The following is a 14,494-nucleotide window of genomic DNA, read 5'->3' on the forward strand; positions in this document are numbered from 1 at the left end:
GTAAAGTGTTTCCTTATTGGACACAACCAACGAGAACATTCTTAGCGGTGGTATGTGTAGTGTAGATATTGAACGACAAGAGAAAAAAATGTACGAATAAATTACAACGAACCACATTTATGGAATATGTGAGATCAAAACTGAATTCTTTTATGAATGGGTGAATACATGAAAAGTGTGGGTCGAAGAAAACAAGTTTCAAGAGACGTTTTTTTTTTTCTTCAATTTTTTCCGTTGTACCAACACACAAAATCTACTTATCGACAACATATTGAGTTGTTAACTCAAAACGGTTGATCCTCAGGTTAGCGGTAACTTTGGTTTTTTGTTTTGTATGAAGTATCAGGCTGTGACGCAAACAGTTTTGTTATTTAACTTTTCGCAGACCTCCAAACATACCGATATATAGTTATCGAATCCTTAACTCCCTTAGAACCAGTGTTTTCAAGAGATATATACCTCTAGAGCATTTAAATAAAAAGCCTATTTTTGTCGTCGTTGTCGTTAACATAGGTGTGAGATAGCCACCTTCAAAATACGAATTTACCTGAGACCTAATCCATTATATACTCCTACATGTTTCGCACTAGTGGTATAGTGTGAACCATTACACCAATTAGAATGTCTGGTTTGTTGTATCTCTCGAAACACTTGTGAATTATATGCTAAGAATTTCAAACATTAAACAGCTTATGGGTTGCATTTGAAGAAGTGTATGCAAATTGCTATTACAGTCGATCGAATCAACTTTCAACTATGCCGAAAAAAAAGTTCGTTCAACCGGTAAATGCTAATGAATACCGAAGAGATTCCTTGAAGTATAATCGTTTCAGCGATATCGGTGTGATGATCAACAAAAACAAACTATTCCCTGTGCATGGTGGCTGGGTGTGTGCGATGTATATTCACAGAATTGAAATAATTTTTAGTAATTTACGTTGAATTCACTTTTGGCACCAAAATCATAGTGTGATTCAGAGCAAACCATTAAGCGAACAATGTGTAGGTAAAATGGTCAAAACAACAAACATTTTACATTCGAAATGCGAAAAAAAAATTCTGAGAGAGTCTCATTTCACCTACAAAAGTTACACTTTTGTATTTTTGTGTGAGACATGAATTTCGTTCCGTCTGAATTATCCGAAATGGAAATGTCTCTTTGCGGTGTTAGTACAATCGGCCTAATTTGTCATTGTACTGCCTGCCTACGCCTAAAAGGAAAAGTAAAGCAGTTTTATGAGTGGTTTTTATTGTCGCCAATTTACAATGAAATTTATTCTCAAAACAATTTCATTGCAGACCTTCTTCGGATTGCACAAAATTTATTCTCTGCTCAATTTGAGTCGACCTAACGATTTTCATAAACCATTCCGAGCTGCTGTGCCATTATTTCGTTCTGTTGTCGACAGTACTACAGAAATAAGCAGTGATTTCTGACTGATGTGATAAGATATAAGATATAAGATAAAATTATTGCCGATACTGTTGGAGAAAGAGATTTTCTTACAAGCTGTTATAGCTCGCAGGACGTAGCAGATTCGTAACAGACTGACGGTATGTTTACCGTCTGTGTTTTCCAATACTTCTAAATTCAAATTACGTGGAACCTAAGAATCGTCCATTGTCTACCTGACCTAAAGAACGAACCACAAAATTTTTCTTTTCATAGCAAAGATTTCTGAGACAACTGAACATTATATTAATGAAATCCTGTGATAGTTTCATTTTTCTCTATTGGTCGAGGACTATTTTTGGTAAAACATTTCCCCCAATTTTTTCATATTTTCTCGAATTCTTCCAAAAATAAAATTTGTGAAAAAATCGGGAAATTTAGGAAAACCTGGGAAACTGTTTTCCCAAAAACAGTTCTTGCTCTTGGTACTATCAATATAGACTAGGTAGAATTACATCTAAGCTTAGGATGCATTGGATCAACAATTTAGATTCCCATTGCCGCTTTGAACGACTAACGAACTCAGTTTAAATTTTACGTATTATATCGTCGAACGTTTTTAAATTTATTGTCTCATGTCATTCGGTTTTCAGTTAATGTTTGCTAAGATGGGCCAAGTGTACTACGATGCAGGTACCTACGAAGAAAACTGATGTACATTTACTTTCAATTCACCTATTGATCGACTAACTTTACAGGAAAGAACGGCTGACTCGACAAAATCTCTGATGTACTAACATAAACTTTCGAAAGCCTTACACTGCACTGATGCAATAAATTCTCGATCGAAGCTTCCACCTGAAAAAAATTCATCATCATAGATTTGTGTCATCAACTGGTCAAACTGATTTTCGTTGAACAAATCAGTTCGCTTGATCTTTAAGATAAACTGTAACGTTTGGCGTTGATTTGATAAAGATGACTTTCGGAACATTGTAAGTGATGAACTTATGGTAAAGCTTCTTATAGTTGAAAATAAACGCAGATTTTATGGAAACTTTCTATGAAATTTGTTCTTTAGGCTGTTAGAAACGACAAATGCGTCGCGATAAATTCGTGTTCAATCCGTTATTCTTCTTCTGTTTAAAGTAAATATCTATTCTATTGTGTTTGATTTTATGAGAACTATTACTGCATTTGTTGTAACACTTAGTAACCTATGTAAGTTTGTTATTTGGATCTCGTTGCTAGCTTTTGTCGCCGTTGTCTATAACAGATTTCTAGCCGTTTTTGTGTGGCTATAATGGGAATCTGAGACGTTCTTCTACGATTTTTTGGCATGAAAATCGACCCTCATTTCAATTGCGATGTAAGCATCTCCAGTTATCGTAAATCCAGACCATCCGACTCTGCGACAAAAAACTCTTCTTCTTCTACTTCTTCTTTTCTACCTATATGTAAACCAAAGAATCTAATATACTTCAGCCATAGCCCTGAACCAAGCAGGTTCAGCACATACCTCTCGATTAGAAATCTAGAGAAAGACGAGAACGAAATGCAGAATTTTGTCGATCAACTACGAAATCTTCCCTATAAGGTTGGTTGATGAAATATTTTTTTCTATGTCGAAAGTTTCGACTCGAAACCTACTCTAACTAGTACGCAGTACTAGAGCAACTTTACACAAACACTCGATATCTTGGCATTGTAATTGTATCTTTTATAGGCCACCTTTCGCCAAAAACGTTTCGCGGACGGCTACGACATCTGTTATAGACTTACGACATCTGTTATAGACTGGTGACAAAAATTGAGTGCTGAGCTCAGACTATGTTTGTCTTTTATAATAAAATGTGTGTTAATCGTAGTGAAGTAAAAGATTTTTTTTAATCTGTCGGTAATAGGCAGTGGAAGTGGCGACAAGTTTGAAGGGTTGAAAATTTTGAAATGTTGTTACGAGTACTCTGACAAAATCTTTGTTTTCGAAATTGTTTATAGAGAGCAATAAAACCGAAAAAGCTAAGACTAAGACCTAGGCCAGGGACAGACAACTACGGTTTTTCGTGATTTTCTCCATACTAAATTCGACCGACCGAATTGTCCCTACTTTTCCTCGCGGCTAATTGTTAAATATTCCAAAAAAAATTAATTGCAACTGACCAGTCGGGCAACGAAATATCTATCAACGTGTGGCGCGCTTTTAAATTTTAAAATTAAAAAATAAATATTGACGAACTGAGAAGCGAACCACTTAAGGGTATAAGGGTAGTCATTTGTAATCGACAACGCTGACTTAAAAAAAAAACGACAAGCTCCCACCCAAATTGAAATTAGCTGAAAATGATGTGCTAAAACCTAATGAAGATTTTTGTTTGTGATTTACTGTTGATAGCGCGATACGCTCGCCGTTTATCGAATCTATTGAATATTACTTTTCTACTGCCTGTAACAGTCACAAAAGTCGTTGATTAAAAATGGAATTAATTTCTACAAAATATTTATTTCTGTTTCGATAAAATTAACTTTCTTACGGCTAGCCATTTATTAATCCTATATTACAAAACGTGTAGTGGAGCGTGCATGACGCGGAAACTAATGTGTGAGCAAAATTGGCGAGGATTTTTAGTTTTTTGGAATGGAATCGGTCGACTACTTAACGATGTCATACTTTAAATAAAATGGAAACATTAGGACAACCGGACAAATTGATGAACATTTTTCGAATAATATTGTTATCGTGGACAGTCTGAATGTATATGAAGCTCTGTAGTAGGTTTTGTTTTCGTTTTTTTTATCGGTAAATAGACTTTTATTTTGTACTTAATATAACATTTGATATATAGAATACCTAAAAGAAAAGCCGTCGGATGTGAAGTTATTAAATAAAAGGACACTAAACGAAATAAAACTCACGGTTAATGTTTTCTGTAATTGGACACGTATATCAGTTCGTTCGCGGCGAACGACTTAACGTCTCTTCTCGTTATACACTAACGCGCGACCAATTCAAAATAGACACTAGACACGGTATATCACGTTGTAGGAATATTCAATTTATCAACTTGTTTATACCACCACTCTTGGATTGTGTCGGCCATTTTTCGCCGTCGAAACCGTAACGATTCATTGATACACATTTCAATGAATGTGAATTTTGTGTCGAAATTCCCTTTCACCATATTCAAATGATCCAGTAGCGCCGAATAGTCTCTGCCCGGACGACGGATGTCTTTGAATATAACATTTCTAGCTTCCATATTGTTCTGTTTGATATTCTCTTTTTGTTCGTCGTCCAGATCGTCGATGTCGACCGGAGGTTCCTTGATTTTGGCGGAGTTCTTTTCCGACTTAAGATTCGCTTGATGATGATTGTTATGATGACCGTTGTTGGTGGCTTCGTCGCCATTGTTCGAATTCTCGTTCAATTCAATTCGATTGCAGTGATCCTCATTGTGATGTTCCTTTTGATCTTTTTGCTCGCGATTTTCCCGATTGTGTTCGCGAAAGTCTCTATCCTTTTGTTCTCTGTGATCGATCAAACGTTGCTGATCCATGCCGTTGGTGCATTGTTGTAGTATTTTCGAAATTTCTTGTGCTTCGTAATCATTTTGCGGTGATATGGGCATTGTTGGTCCATTGTTCAACGGCGACGGTTGAATGATAATTGATGTTGAAAGAGGTGGCGGCAATAATAGTAACGGAGGTGTAGGTACGATTGGTGATGTTGTTGTTGTAGAACTGAACGGTTTGCTATTCAGCAACGACGGTGTTGGAAGATGTGGCAATGTATTCAATGCAGGTGGTATTATTGGTGGTTCATCTGCCTCTTCATCACCATTGATGAAGCTTTGAACATGGCCGTTAACGTTGAAGTCTTCGTTGGATGATTCGTCATTGTCGAAGTCGATAACGAGCTCATTTTCCGATTCGTCATCCATTCGCGTAGAAGATGTGTCCGAAATCGATACATCGTCATCCGAATCGAATGTGCTCGGTGGTGACGAGCATGTCGACGATGTTGTGCTGACACTTTCGCGCGAATCAGTTGATAGTCGCTTAAACACATAGTCCTTTCTAATTGGACCGGCTTTGCGCTTTCTCGGTCGGCTATTGGGGTCAGTCTTTTTCGGTGCATTTGATGCGTTCGGTTTCATCGGAGCAACGTCGCCCAGATCAGCCTCGTCCACCATGACCATATGTTTGTCCTTTTTGTACGGATTGCCGAACATATGTTGGCGTACATTCGTCGGTTCGATTTCTCGCAACGGACTCTGCTTACTCTTCAGATATTCTTGATAATTACCCATTTCCGAGATAGGTAAGCAATGACCGGCATCTTTTGTGAAAACATTGATTTTGTTTGTCGGAATCCTGAGGAAATTTTCGCGCATTCTTGAAATTTCATCAATTAAATCACGCCGAGGAACATCAAACGGATTTCGATAATTTTTAGCCGAACACTGTTGAAAGCCAGTTGGAACGGTTATGGTGTAGTTATCGTATGTGTTTATTTCCAGGTGAATTTTGCTGAATGTTTCGCGCAGTTGCGGATGTGTGACCAGGTCACGTTTCAATGTGAGTGCACAATTGAGCTTCGCCGCTTCCACTTGGTGATACGCTGGCTTAGCCATTTTCAATTGCTTAAATACTCTTAAGCACATATTCTCCTGCTCTTGCTTGGCAGTGTTCTTCATCGTTTTTAAGTAGTTTGCAACTGTTGGACTCAGATAGTTGTCTAACGTTTCGGGTAGAATGTACTGAAGTAGAGGTACTGGTACTTGAGCACTGAGTAGAGCGCGTCGCAGAAATGGTGCGTAGTACTGCGGTATTGTGCGAACGTACGTGGTGAATTTGTATACCCATTCGCTCGGTGGACTCAGCATAAATTTGTTAAATAATTCGTTCAACAGCGGCAGTAGATTTAAATAATTGTACGGCAGGATCATTAAATGAACTTGTGTCAAATTCAAATTTGCTTTCAGATAGCCGAACGGCATTTCCGGAGGATTTTGATGTGGAGTGTTTTGTTGAGTTTTCGTATCGTTAAGTACAATGACCGGCCAACATTTACTGGGCTCTCGCTTTTGAAACTGCAGTATCTGCAAGGTCAACGGACTCGCTTCCACCTCGTACTTGTCAACCGGAAAATTTCGCAATAATATCGGTTCATCGATGCATGGCGTAACGATACGGATTTTTGGATGAGCATCACGTGGCGGCAAATTCGGTGCCTTTTGATCGGGCCAGTACGGTTCGGGTATCGGCCAATAACCAACTGGAAATGTTTTTTGCGTTGGATGCTTCTGCACGTAGATCATCTTTTTCGTCGAACCTAACACAATGTCTTGCACGTCACCATCCCGTAAATCTTTTGGCATTGCTGCATCGAAATGAACGACAACGCCAGGTTGAACTTTCTGTACAAGACTTTCGATACACTGATTTAATACATAATGTGATTTGACGCGATACGATCGGCCACCAGTTACTTCACACATTTTTTCGATAGGTGAATCATCATGAGGAACTTTACCTGAAATAAAAGATTTGGAAAAAACAGAGTATTGATGACGGTGTTACTTAAATGTGTGATTGATTACAATTCTTTTTGATTAGAAAATTTATGGATAATTGACTAAAACGGTCGAGACCATTCAAATCTGAATCCACACCGATTTCAATGGCATGGAAGCAGAAAGTGGAGTAGCGATCACATCAAATTAGCATGAATAGCTAAGCTTTTTCCGATTTGACTGTGGTACCTGACATTTGTGGCTTTTAGTTTAGAACTGTTTTATGGATCTGTCGTCTCATGTATTTGCATGACGGGAGATGATTCATTTTTATTTTAGAAATTATAAACCTAATTTCAATTCATTGAGCGTATGCAATGGCTTTGAGCTGAACCATTATTTATTTGACCTACAAAAAACGGCAAGCGTATCGGAACGAAATAAATTTCGTACTTCATCTGTGTAAAATATATCCTATACCGAATCTATCACTTCAATGTTTTGATCATACAGTTGGCTATAACAGATAGCATCAGACAGAGTTCATCCCTATTCTTATCTACGTTGTCGATAGCAGATGACTAGCCGTGTCTATAAGATAACACATTTTCGCCAATTATTTTGTTTCTAATTTTGACAGTCTGGGAGGTGAGTATTAAAAAATGACTGATATTGATTCGACCATACGTACAAATTTTAGATCGCAATTCATGCAGAATCGTAGCGACATTCTTGGAAATGTTTGGGCTGTTTAGGGGAATCAACACTTTGCATGTACAGACGTGTGAACACATCCAATCAATCTCAAACGAAAAATGGAGTATCATGGAATCGTGAAGTAAAACCAGCTAGTCTAAAAACATACGTGCATACAAACGATCGATGTAAAGCGTACTTTGTAAAAGAGAGATTAATGCGATTTACGCAACTCAACCATTTTTATTCACAAAAAATTTGTCGTTTACTAACACCTGAATCATTGGTTAAATAATATCGGGTCCTAAGTGTCGGTGCATGTGGTGCAACATTTATTTTAAAATTTGCCTTGACGCAATAAACCGATTGTTTTTTTTTTTAAATGGAAGTAAAAACCGTGTCGTTCCTACCTATACTTAAATTCAGACTTGAGATTTTTACAATTGCGTATGTTATACGAATTGTCGCTGATATAAATATTGATGGGAAAAAAAAAACAAATTTCGACTTCAAAACAAACATGTTTACGTAAAAAAAAACGGTAGCGGGAAACTAGGAATCATCGATTCACGAAGATGACACTTGAGCACGCCATACCCCCTAAAGATACTGGTAATCTAATCTCTATTTTTGAAAGAATGTCAGGTGAAGGATGCGAAACCAAACAATGTAGAGTCAAATATTTTGCTATTGTTTTGCTCTTGCTGTTTGGTTTCATGATAAAAAAAGTTGTATTTTATCTAGTGAATTACTTTAACGCTCGATTGGTCGTTGTAGTAAAATTAGTTGTTACGAACAGTGTCTGTTAGTTGCCATTACATGAACTCGAGACTCGTTTACATTATCATATTGTGCGGGTTATAAGATACCTAAGCCTAAAATGCAGGTATCTGATTGGTTGAATCAAGTTTTGACTGCAGGTAACGAAGTGCATTAGTTATGCGCACCGTGTGCAATTACAGTAGTAGTCGCCTCTCGGAGAATCTTTTAAGGGACATTGAACCTTTGAATTGAAGTGATTATGGTCAAACGTTTGCTTAAATCATTTTAGCCTACTGACAAGTCAATGACAAACTTAGAAGCAATATTCCGGAAATAGACTTTCGAAATCTCCCCACTATTACAGTTCATTCAGCCAATATTGTAACCCAATGCGCATACCGAAAGCAATTTGTTTTTCATGTACTTATAGTGGAATTCAGAAGTGGAATTCGGCGCACGGGAATAAGAAGACCACTGAACGGAAACAATTTTATCGTATCGTCAGCTCATAACTATGGTTTTATAAGTGCCTGCAGAGTTGTTAAACATAGAAAAGCGTCACTATCAACACACCTGTTCGAAATTCACTTAACACCAGTGTGGATATTAGAGCGCCAGAGCGATAGCAAATTTTGGGTCATTTTCGTCTTGTAGTTTAGTCAAGCTACATTGAGCATAACTGAATAACAGCGCGTCATTACTGCGGTACACGTAGAAGGTCATTCGATTCTTTAATTGTAGCTCGCAAGTTACAGGCGTTTGAATACACATCGGTGATGTTAATACACAAAAATCAAATGAATCAATAGCACCATTCACATAGGTTTTATGTGCGTGTTTATCCTAGTCCTAGAAAGTTGCAGTGCTCATAATCTGATTACAAAAATCATTGAAATCCTATAATTCTTTGAATATGTCGCGGCAGTTACTGTAACCAGTCGTATATTACATGCCAGTCGACTGACAAACTTCTTTCTTTGCTTATAGTTCCATAGGTCGAGTCGTTGAACTAGGAACCAAGAATTGAATCATGTCTAGTGTCAATTCAGTCTTATTCTATTCATGACGAATGTCTGTTAAGGAAGATACTGAAACCGTAACCTAGTCAACGATTTCGGAAGTGTGTCTATGCACACTAGTCACTTGCATCCCACTTTACCGTTTAAGTATTCTGTTATCTCGAACTTTACGGCGGGGGCCCTAGTATTTAAGGTAAATTCCGAATGCTACGTAAGAGCTGATCCGATAAAATTTATCATAAACCACCCGTTCCTTGGAAACAGTTCTCAGTACCCTGATTTGCATCCGACAATTACTCAAAATCATGAAATTATTCGTAGTGATTCGTTTGAAGAAAAAGAAACGGCCGACGACACGGCTCTACCCGCTTACTGTGTATTTTAGAGGGCAAACAATTTTGGTTACTTCGAAAAAGAATAGGAACGTAACTCACCTTCTACGCGTTCGTCGACCTTATTCCCAGGCATTCGTAATACCAATGAAAATAATCGCTGGTCCCATCGAAACGGTTCTTTCGTCAATTTTGCGCCAGTTGTCTGCGTGTTCAGCGGCAAACTGATTTCCTGGTGTACTCCATTCTTAAACGAATATTTACCTCCATCCGTGATGACGATAATAACCGACGGTTCCAAATAAAACGGACAGCGTCCCTGACCGTACGTGTCAATGCCCGATTGCATGCGATTCAAATTTAGCAAATCAAATGCATTCCGCAGTGCCTCACCCATAGATGTGAGACCAGTGCTCTGTAGATTCTTCAATTCATTCATAAACGTTGCATGATTTTCCTTCCAGCCAGCTTTGACATTCGCTGGTGGATCTTCAAACGTTAACAGCATGTACCGATCTCCCATGCAATCTTGCGACCGCTGGCGATACTTCAAAAATGTTTCAACTGCCCCCTTTGCAATATCCAGATAGCTTTTTTGTACACCATTTACGTAGGCTTTTTGACACATCGACGCCGATGTGTCGACCAGAAATAAGATGATTGTCATGGTGCAATCATTTGGTTTTTTTTGTTAAGATGTGGCAAATTATTGGTGATTCCTTTTCCAGCGCAGCGATTGATCTGAAAATATGTCAGGGAAATAGTAACATTAAACGGTGGCTGTCGAACGTCGATTGACGTTTATCGGTGCATATCTCGACATGCAATTTATATGGACAACAGTAAGGTACATACGAACATGACGCAAGCAAATTACATTTTCCGGAAGATTTACCGACTTAAATTCGTGATATGGACGTGAAGTTTAAGGACGAACAAATTATATTATACATCCCACGGACAACAAAAACAATAAAATGAAAACAACATACCCTAAATAAGTCTCGTATCGTCCAATAGATGGCTCCACAGATGGTACATTTTCATTCGAATTTTACCACATGCAAGAACCAAAATATTCATAGAAAAGTTCACCGAGTTCACCTCAATTTCTTTATTGATGTCACAAAATGAGTCCTGTCAAATTTCGATTGTAAAAAAAAATTCAGAAATTCATTAAAAACCACATCCTAACCTGAATTTATCACGATTGACTGTTCTACTTTAACAACTACTTTACGTTTACGGTCTACATGCACATAGACTGATATGCTAATAAGCGTGCGTTTGAAGATAAATGTGTATTATTTTTTCGAAACAAACACCGAATAGCATAACTCCTTATTTTGATATTGTACTCGCTTCAAGAGTCTCTGAACAACTGAGAAAGCAACGGGTATATGACACTTTCAATGCTGATATTTCGTTTCGCCAAGTTGCTTTTCCTTGCACACACTGTCCGGTCATGGCGGGTCATGCGCTTATCCAAGTGAACACAGTCTGTGTGGCAGTGTGTTATGAATTTTGCGCATTCATATTGCAAAAAGGCGGTATTTGATGGCTCGGTAATTTAAGTAAAGGTAACAAAATATTTTGGGGAATCTTAAAACGGAGAAATAATTTTACATTTTACAACAACGGCTTATGAACAGATGGATTCAATAGTTATTTGTAAACCTAATTAGGAAAAGAAGCTTGAGATTTCATTAGTTTAGTACAAAACTTTTCACAAGAAGTGACAAAAAGTAGGACTTTCTGTTGCCTTCATTGCGAAAAACGTTGTATACAACTCGATGATAATAGTACATTTTGTTACGAGTGATGAAAAGTTGAATTTACTAGTCGGCTCCGCCTCGTAAGGACAAGCTTACGATGTGTACCGAAAAAATAACTTTCATCACGACTCACAAACGACGATTTTTGTGCTTGAAAACTGAAATGAGACAAAACCACAACACCATTATCATAGAAATCACTCTACAGCCATTTCAACAACAAAGCATGCACACTTGATCGCGGCCGGAAAAATATATATGAAAATCCATTTTTGGCCGGAGAGAACGTCCGAGAAAGTAATTTCTTGGCCGCAAATACCTCTCTCTGAGAAGTACAGAAAAACTTTTCGATCGTAGAATGCGTGTCGAAATCCGTCGAATTTCAGTCTTCAAGCACAAAAATGCTTTTTAATGTGTCGGGGCCGAAAATGAGGGAGTTTCGATATTTTTCTCAGGTTTTCGACCCCTTACATGAAATTTTTTTTGAGTATCTGTTTTGGACGATTGATTTTAGGCACTTTCGCATGTAGCCCTCACTTCGTTCGGGCTACAACAAGCGAAATTGCCTAAAAACAATCGTCCAAAACAGATACACAAATAACTATTTTAGGTGCACAATGTGTATTATCACAATCTTCACAATCTTTTGCCGAAAATAAACATTTATCAATCGGTTGTATAAATAACTATTTCACAACGCAGGCGAGAAAATAGTCATTTTTTTACCTCCGCTGAAACTTCGGAGGCCTTCGTTGTGAAAAATGATGTGTTTAACTCAAGAAAAAAGTTGAAAATTGTATTTTCTCAGGTGGTGAATTGTAGCCCTCGCTAGACAACAACACCCTAGAAATGTAATTTCCAATTTTTCTTCACTCGTTGAACAAATAACTATTTCACAACAAAGTCATCCGAAAATTCTGATGAGTTGAGAAAACCAGCATTTCACAACGCAGGCTAGAAAAGAGTCTCAGCTGAAATTACTTTGTTGTGTCGTCGTGATACAAGACAGAGTGGAGAGCCGAAAAATAAACGTCGGCGGCGTCTAGCCGTCCAAAAAAGGGATGGCGGCGGCGGCTAAGTACGGCTTAGCCGTTCAAAAAGAGCAGGCGGCGACTGGGCCTAGCCGCCGACCAAAAAGGTCGGCTGGCGGCGGCTAGATGACAAATTTTCGCGATTTTCACGAATTTTCGCGATTTTTACGAATTTACAAGATTTTTCGCAATTTTAACGATATTTTGCGATTTTCACGAATGATCGCAATGATCACGATTTTTCGCTATTTTTACTAATTTTCTCGATTTTTACGAGTTTTCGCGCTTTTTACGAATTTTCTCGATTTTCACATAGGAAACATTTTCTACAAATTTTTGAAAATTTTCTATTTCCTAAATTTCTCAATTTTTCTTTAAATGTCTTTTGAAGAAATATTAAAAAAATTTACGAAAAGCAAATGTAGAAAATATCTAACAGATAGGCATCGCAAAGGACATTAAAAGTACGGGTACATTCTCAAGTGACGGTCCCAAAAAATGAATGTTATTCGACCTGTTGATTTGTAACATCTTATTGTATTTTATGGATAAAATATACACCAGCCGCCGAGCTAGCCGACCTAAACCTCTGGCGGCGGCTTGCGGCGGCTTACGGCGGCTTACGGCGGCTTACGGCGGCTAGCTGCAATTAGCCGACCAAAAACATCGGCGGCGGCGGCGGGACTTTTTAGGCCTAGCCGCCGTTTTTCGGCGGCTGAAATTCGGCGGCTCTCCTGTCTGATACAAGATACATAATCTAGTTAATTCACTGATACATTAAGCTATTTTACATTACGCGCGAGGTATAGGGTTTTTACCAGTAAGGGAAAAGCGTCATAACTTCACTAGCAGAGTAATATTACATTACGTAATTGTTTGAAGATTTTTAGTTTGCCTCGAGCGAGGTTTGCAGCCAGAGCCGAAGGCGAGGGCTATAATCACTAGAGACAAAATTAAAATCTCCAAACAATTATGTAATGTAATTTCATTTTCGCAAAGTGCTGCATGTAATATATATTACACACTTGTCACGAAGAAGTCGAGGCTTGCCGAGACTGAGAGTGACAAGTGTGTACTCTATTTTATCACATAAGCGAAAACGAGACAACAACATAGACCTGAAGTGTAATTTTTGAATTAAACTTCTAGTTAAGTAATTTTGACATCCGAACACCGCGCGTATGTGATAACATATTTTACTTAATTTTAAGAAGAGGCTAACTCGTCGAGATTAACTCAGAAGTGTTAGTCGCTTTTCCAGAAATTCACGCCATAAGTGCACCTTCAATTTCAAAACATATCGGGTCATTTTCACGCTCAGTTTTTGACATTTTTTTGTCCAACTGTCAGTTGAAACTATTTAAATTTGTTGCACACTTACGGTGTGAATAGTGGCGATACTCAGGACCTGTTTTTCGTAAAGTTGATTTTTGAAAAATTCTAGAAAATTCTCGAAATTCACGAAAATTGAATTTCGGAGAATTGTCGAAAAAAAATTTAGTGAAAATAGGTTCTGTTATCGGCCATCACAGTCTCTCTACAGCTTATATCCATGTGATTTATGGTTCACGAAAAAGAGATTAAAAACCGAGACTGAAACGTTAGCAACTTAAAGTCATGTGTCTTTAGAAAAGACTTTCGGATAAAGTCCCGCGCCATAGCACTGCTTCTAGCATTAACATAGAAAATTCGGGGAGGCTGATGAAATATTTTGTAAATTTGTATTTAGTTTTTACAACTAAAGCCTTCAGCTTAGACACTTGTTACATTAGTGTTAATATTAGGAGCTGTGCCCATGCCTATTTAAAGTCAATAGGAGGTCGTTAGCTAAAATTCGACACACTTACAATTATTTTTGGTTTAGATTGTGTTGTCAGCATCAAAGTAGATAAACAACAGTTGTTTATATACTTTGGTCAGCATATCATGTTCGTTACTTATATGGCCATTATACTCACACCTCCGTTGGTTTG

The 14,494-nt window shown here is 37.9% G+C and overlaps 1 protein-coding gene across 1 annotated transcript; it reads right to left on the reverse strand.

The window, feature by feature from the left end:
* Window positions 1-4,025: 4,025 nt before the first annotated feature.
* On the reverse strand, window positions 4,026-11,100 carry LOC119067290 (integrator complex subunit 6). The gene is made up of 4 exons (XM_037170180.1): window positions 10,911-11,100; window positions 10,708-10,852; window positions 9,818-10,456; window positions 4,026-6,926 (listed from the first exon to the last, which is right to left on the reverse strand). The coding sequence occupies exons 3-4, from the start codon at window positions 10,380-10,382 to the stop codon at window positions 4,426-4,428; spliced, it is 3,066 nt and encodes a 1,021-aa protein (XP_037026075.1). The 5' UTR covers window positions 10,383-10,456; window positions 10,708-10,852; window positions 10,911-11,100; the 3' UTR covers window positions 4,026-4,425.
* Window positions 11,101-14,494: the final 3,394 nt, after the last annotated feature.

The sequence above is a fragment of the Bradysia coprophila genome (assembly GCF_014529535.1).
Source record: "Bradysia coprophila strain Holo2 chromosome X unlocalized genomic scaffold, BU_Bcop_v1 contig_12, whole genome shotgun sequence".
NCBI lineage: Eukaryota > Metazoa > Arthropoda > Insecta > Diptera > Sciaridae > Bradysia > Bradysia coprophila.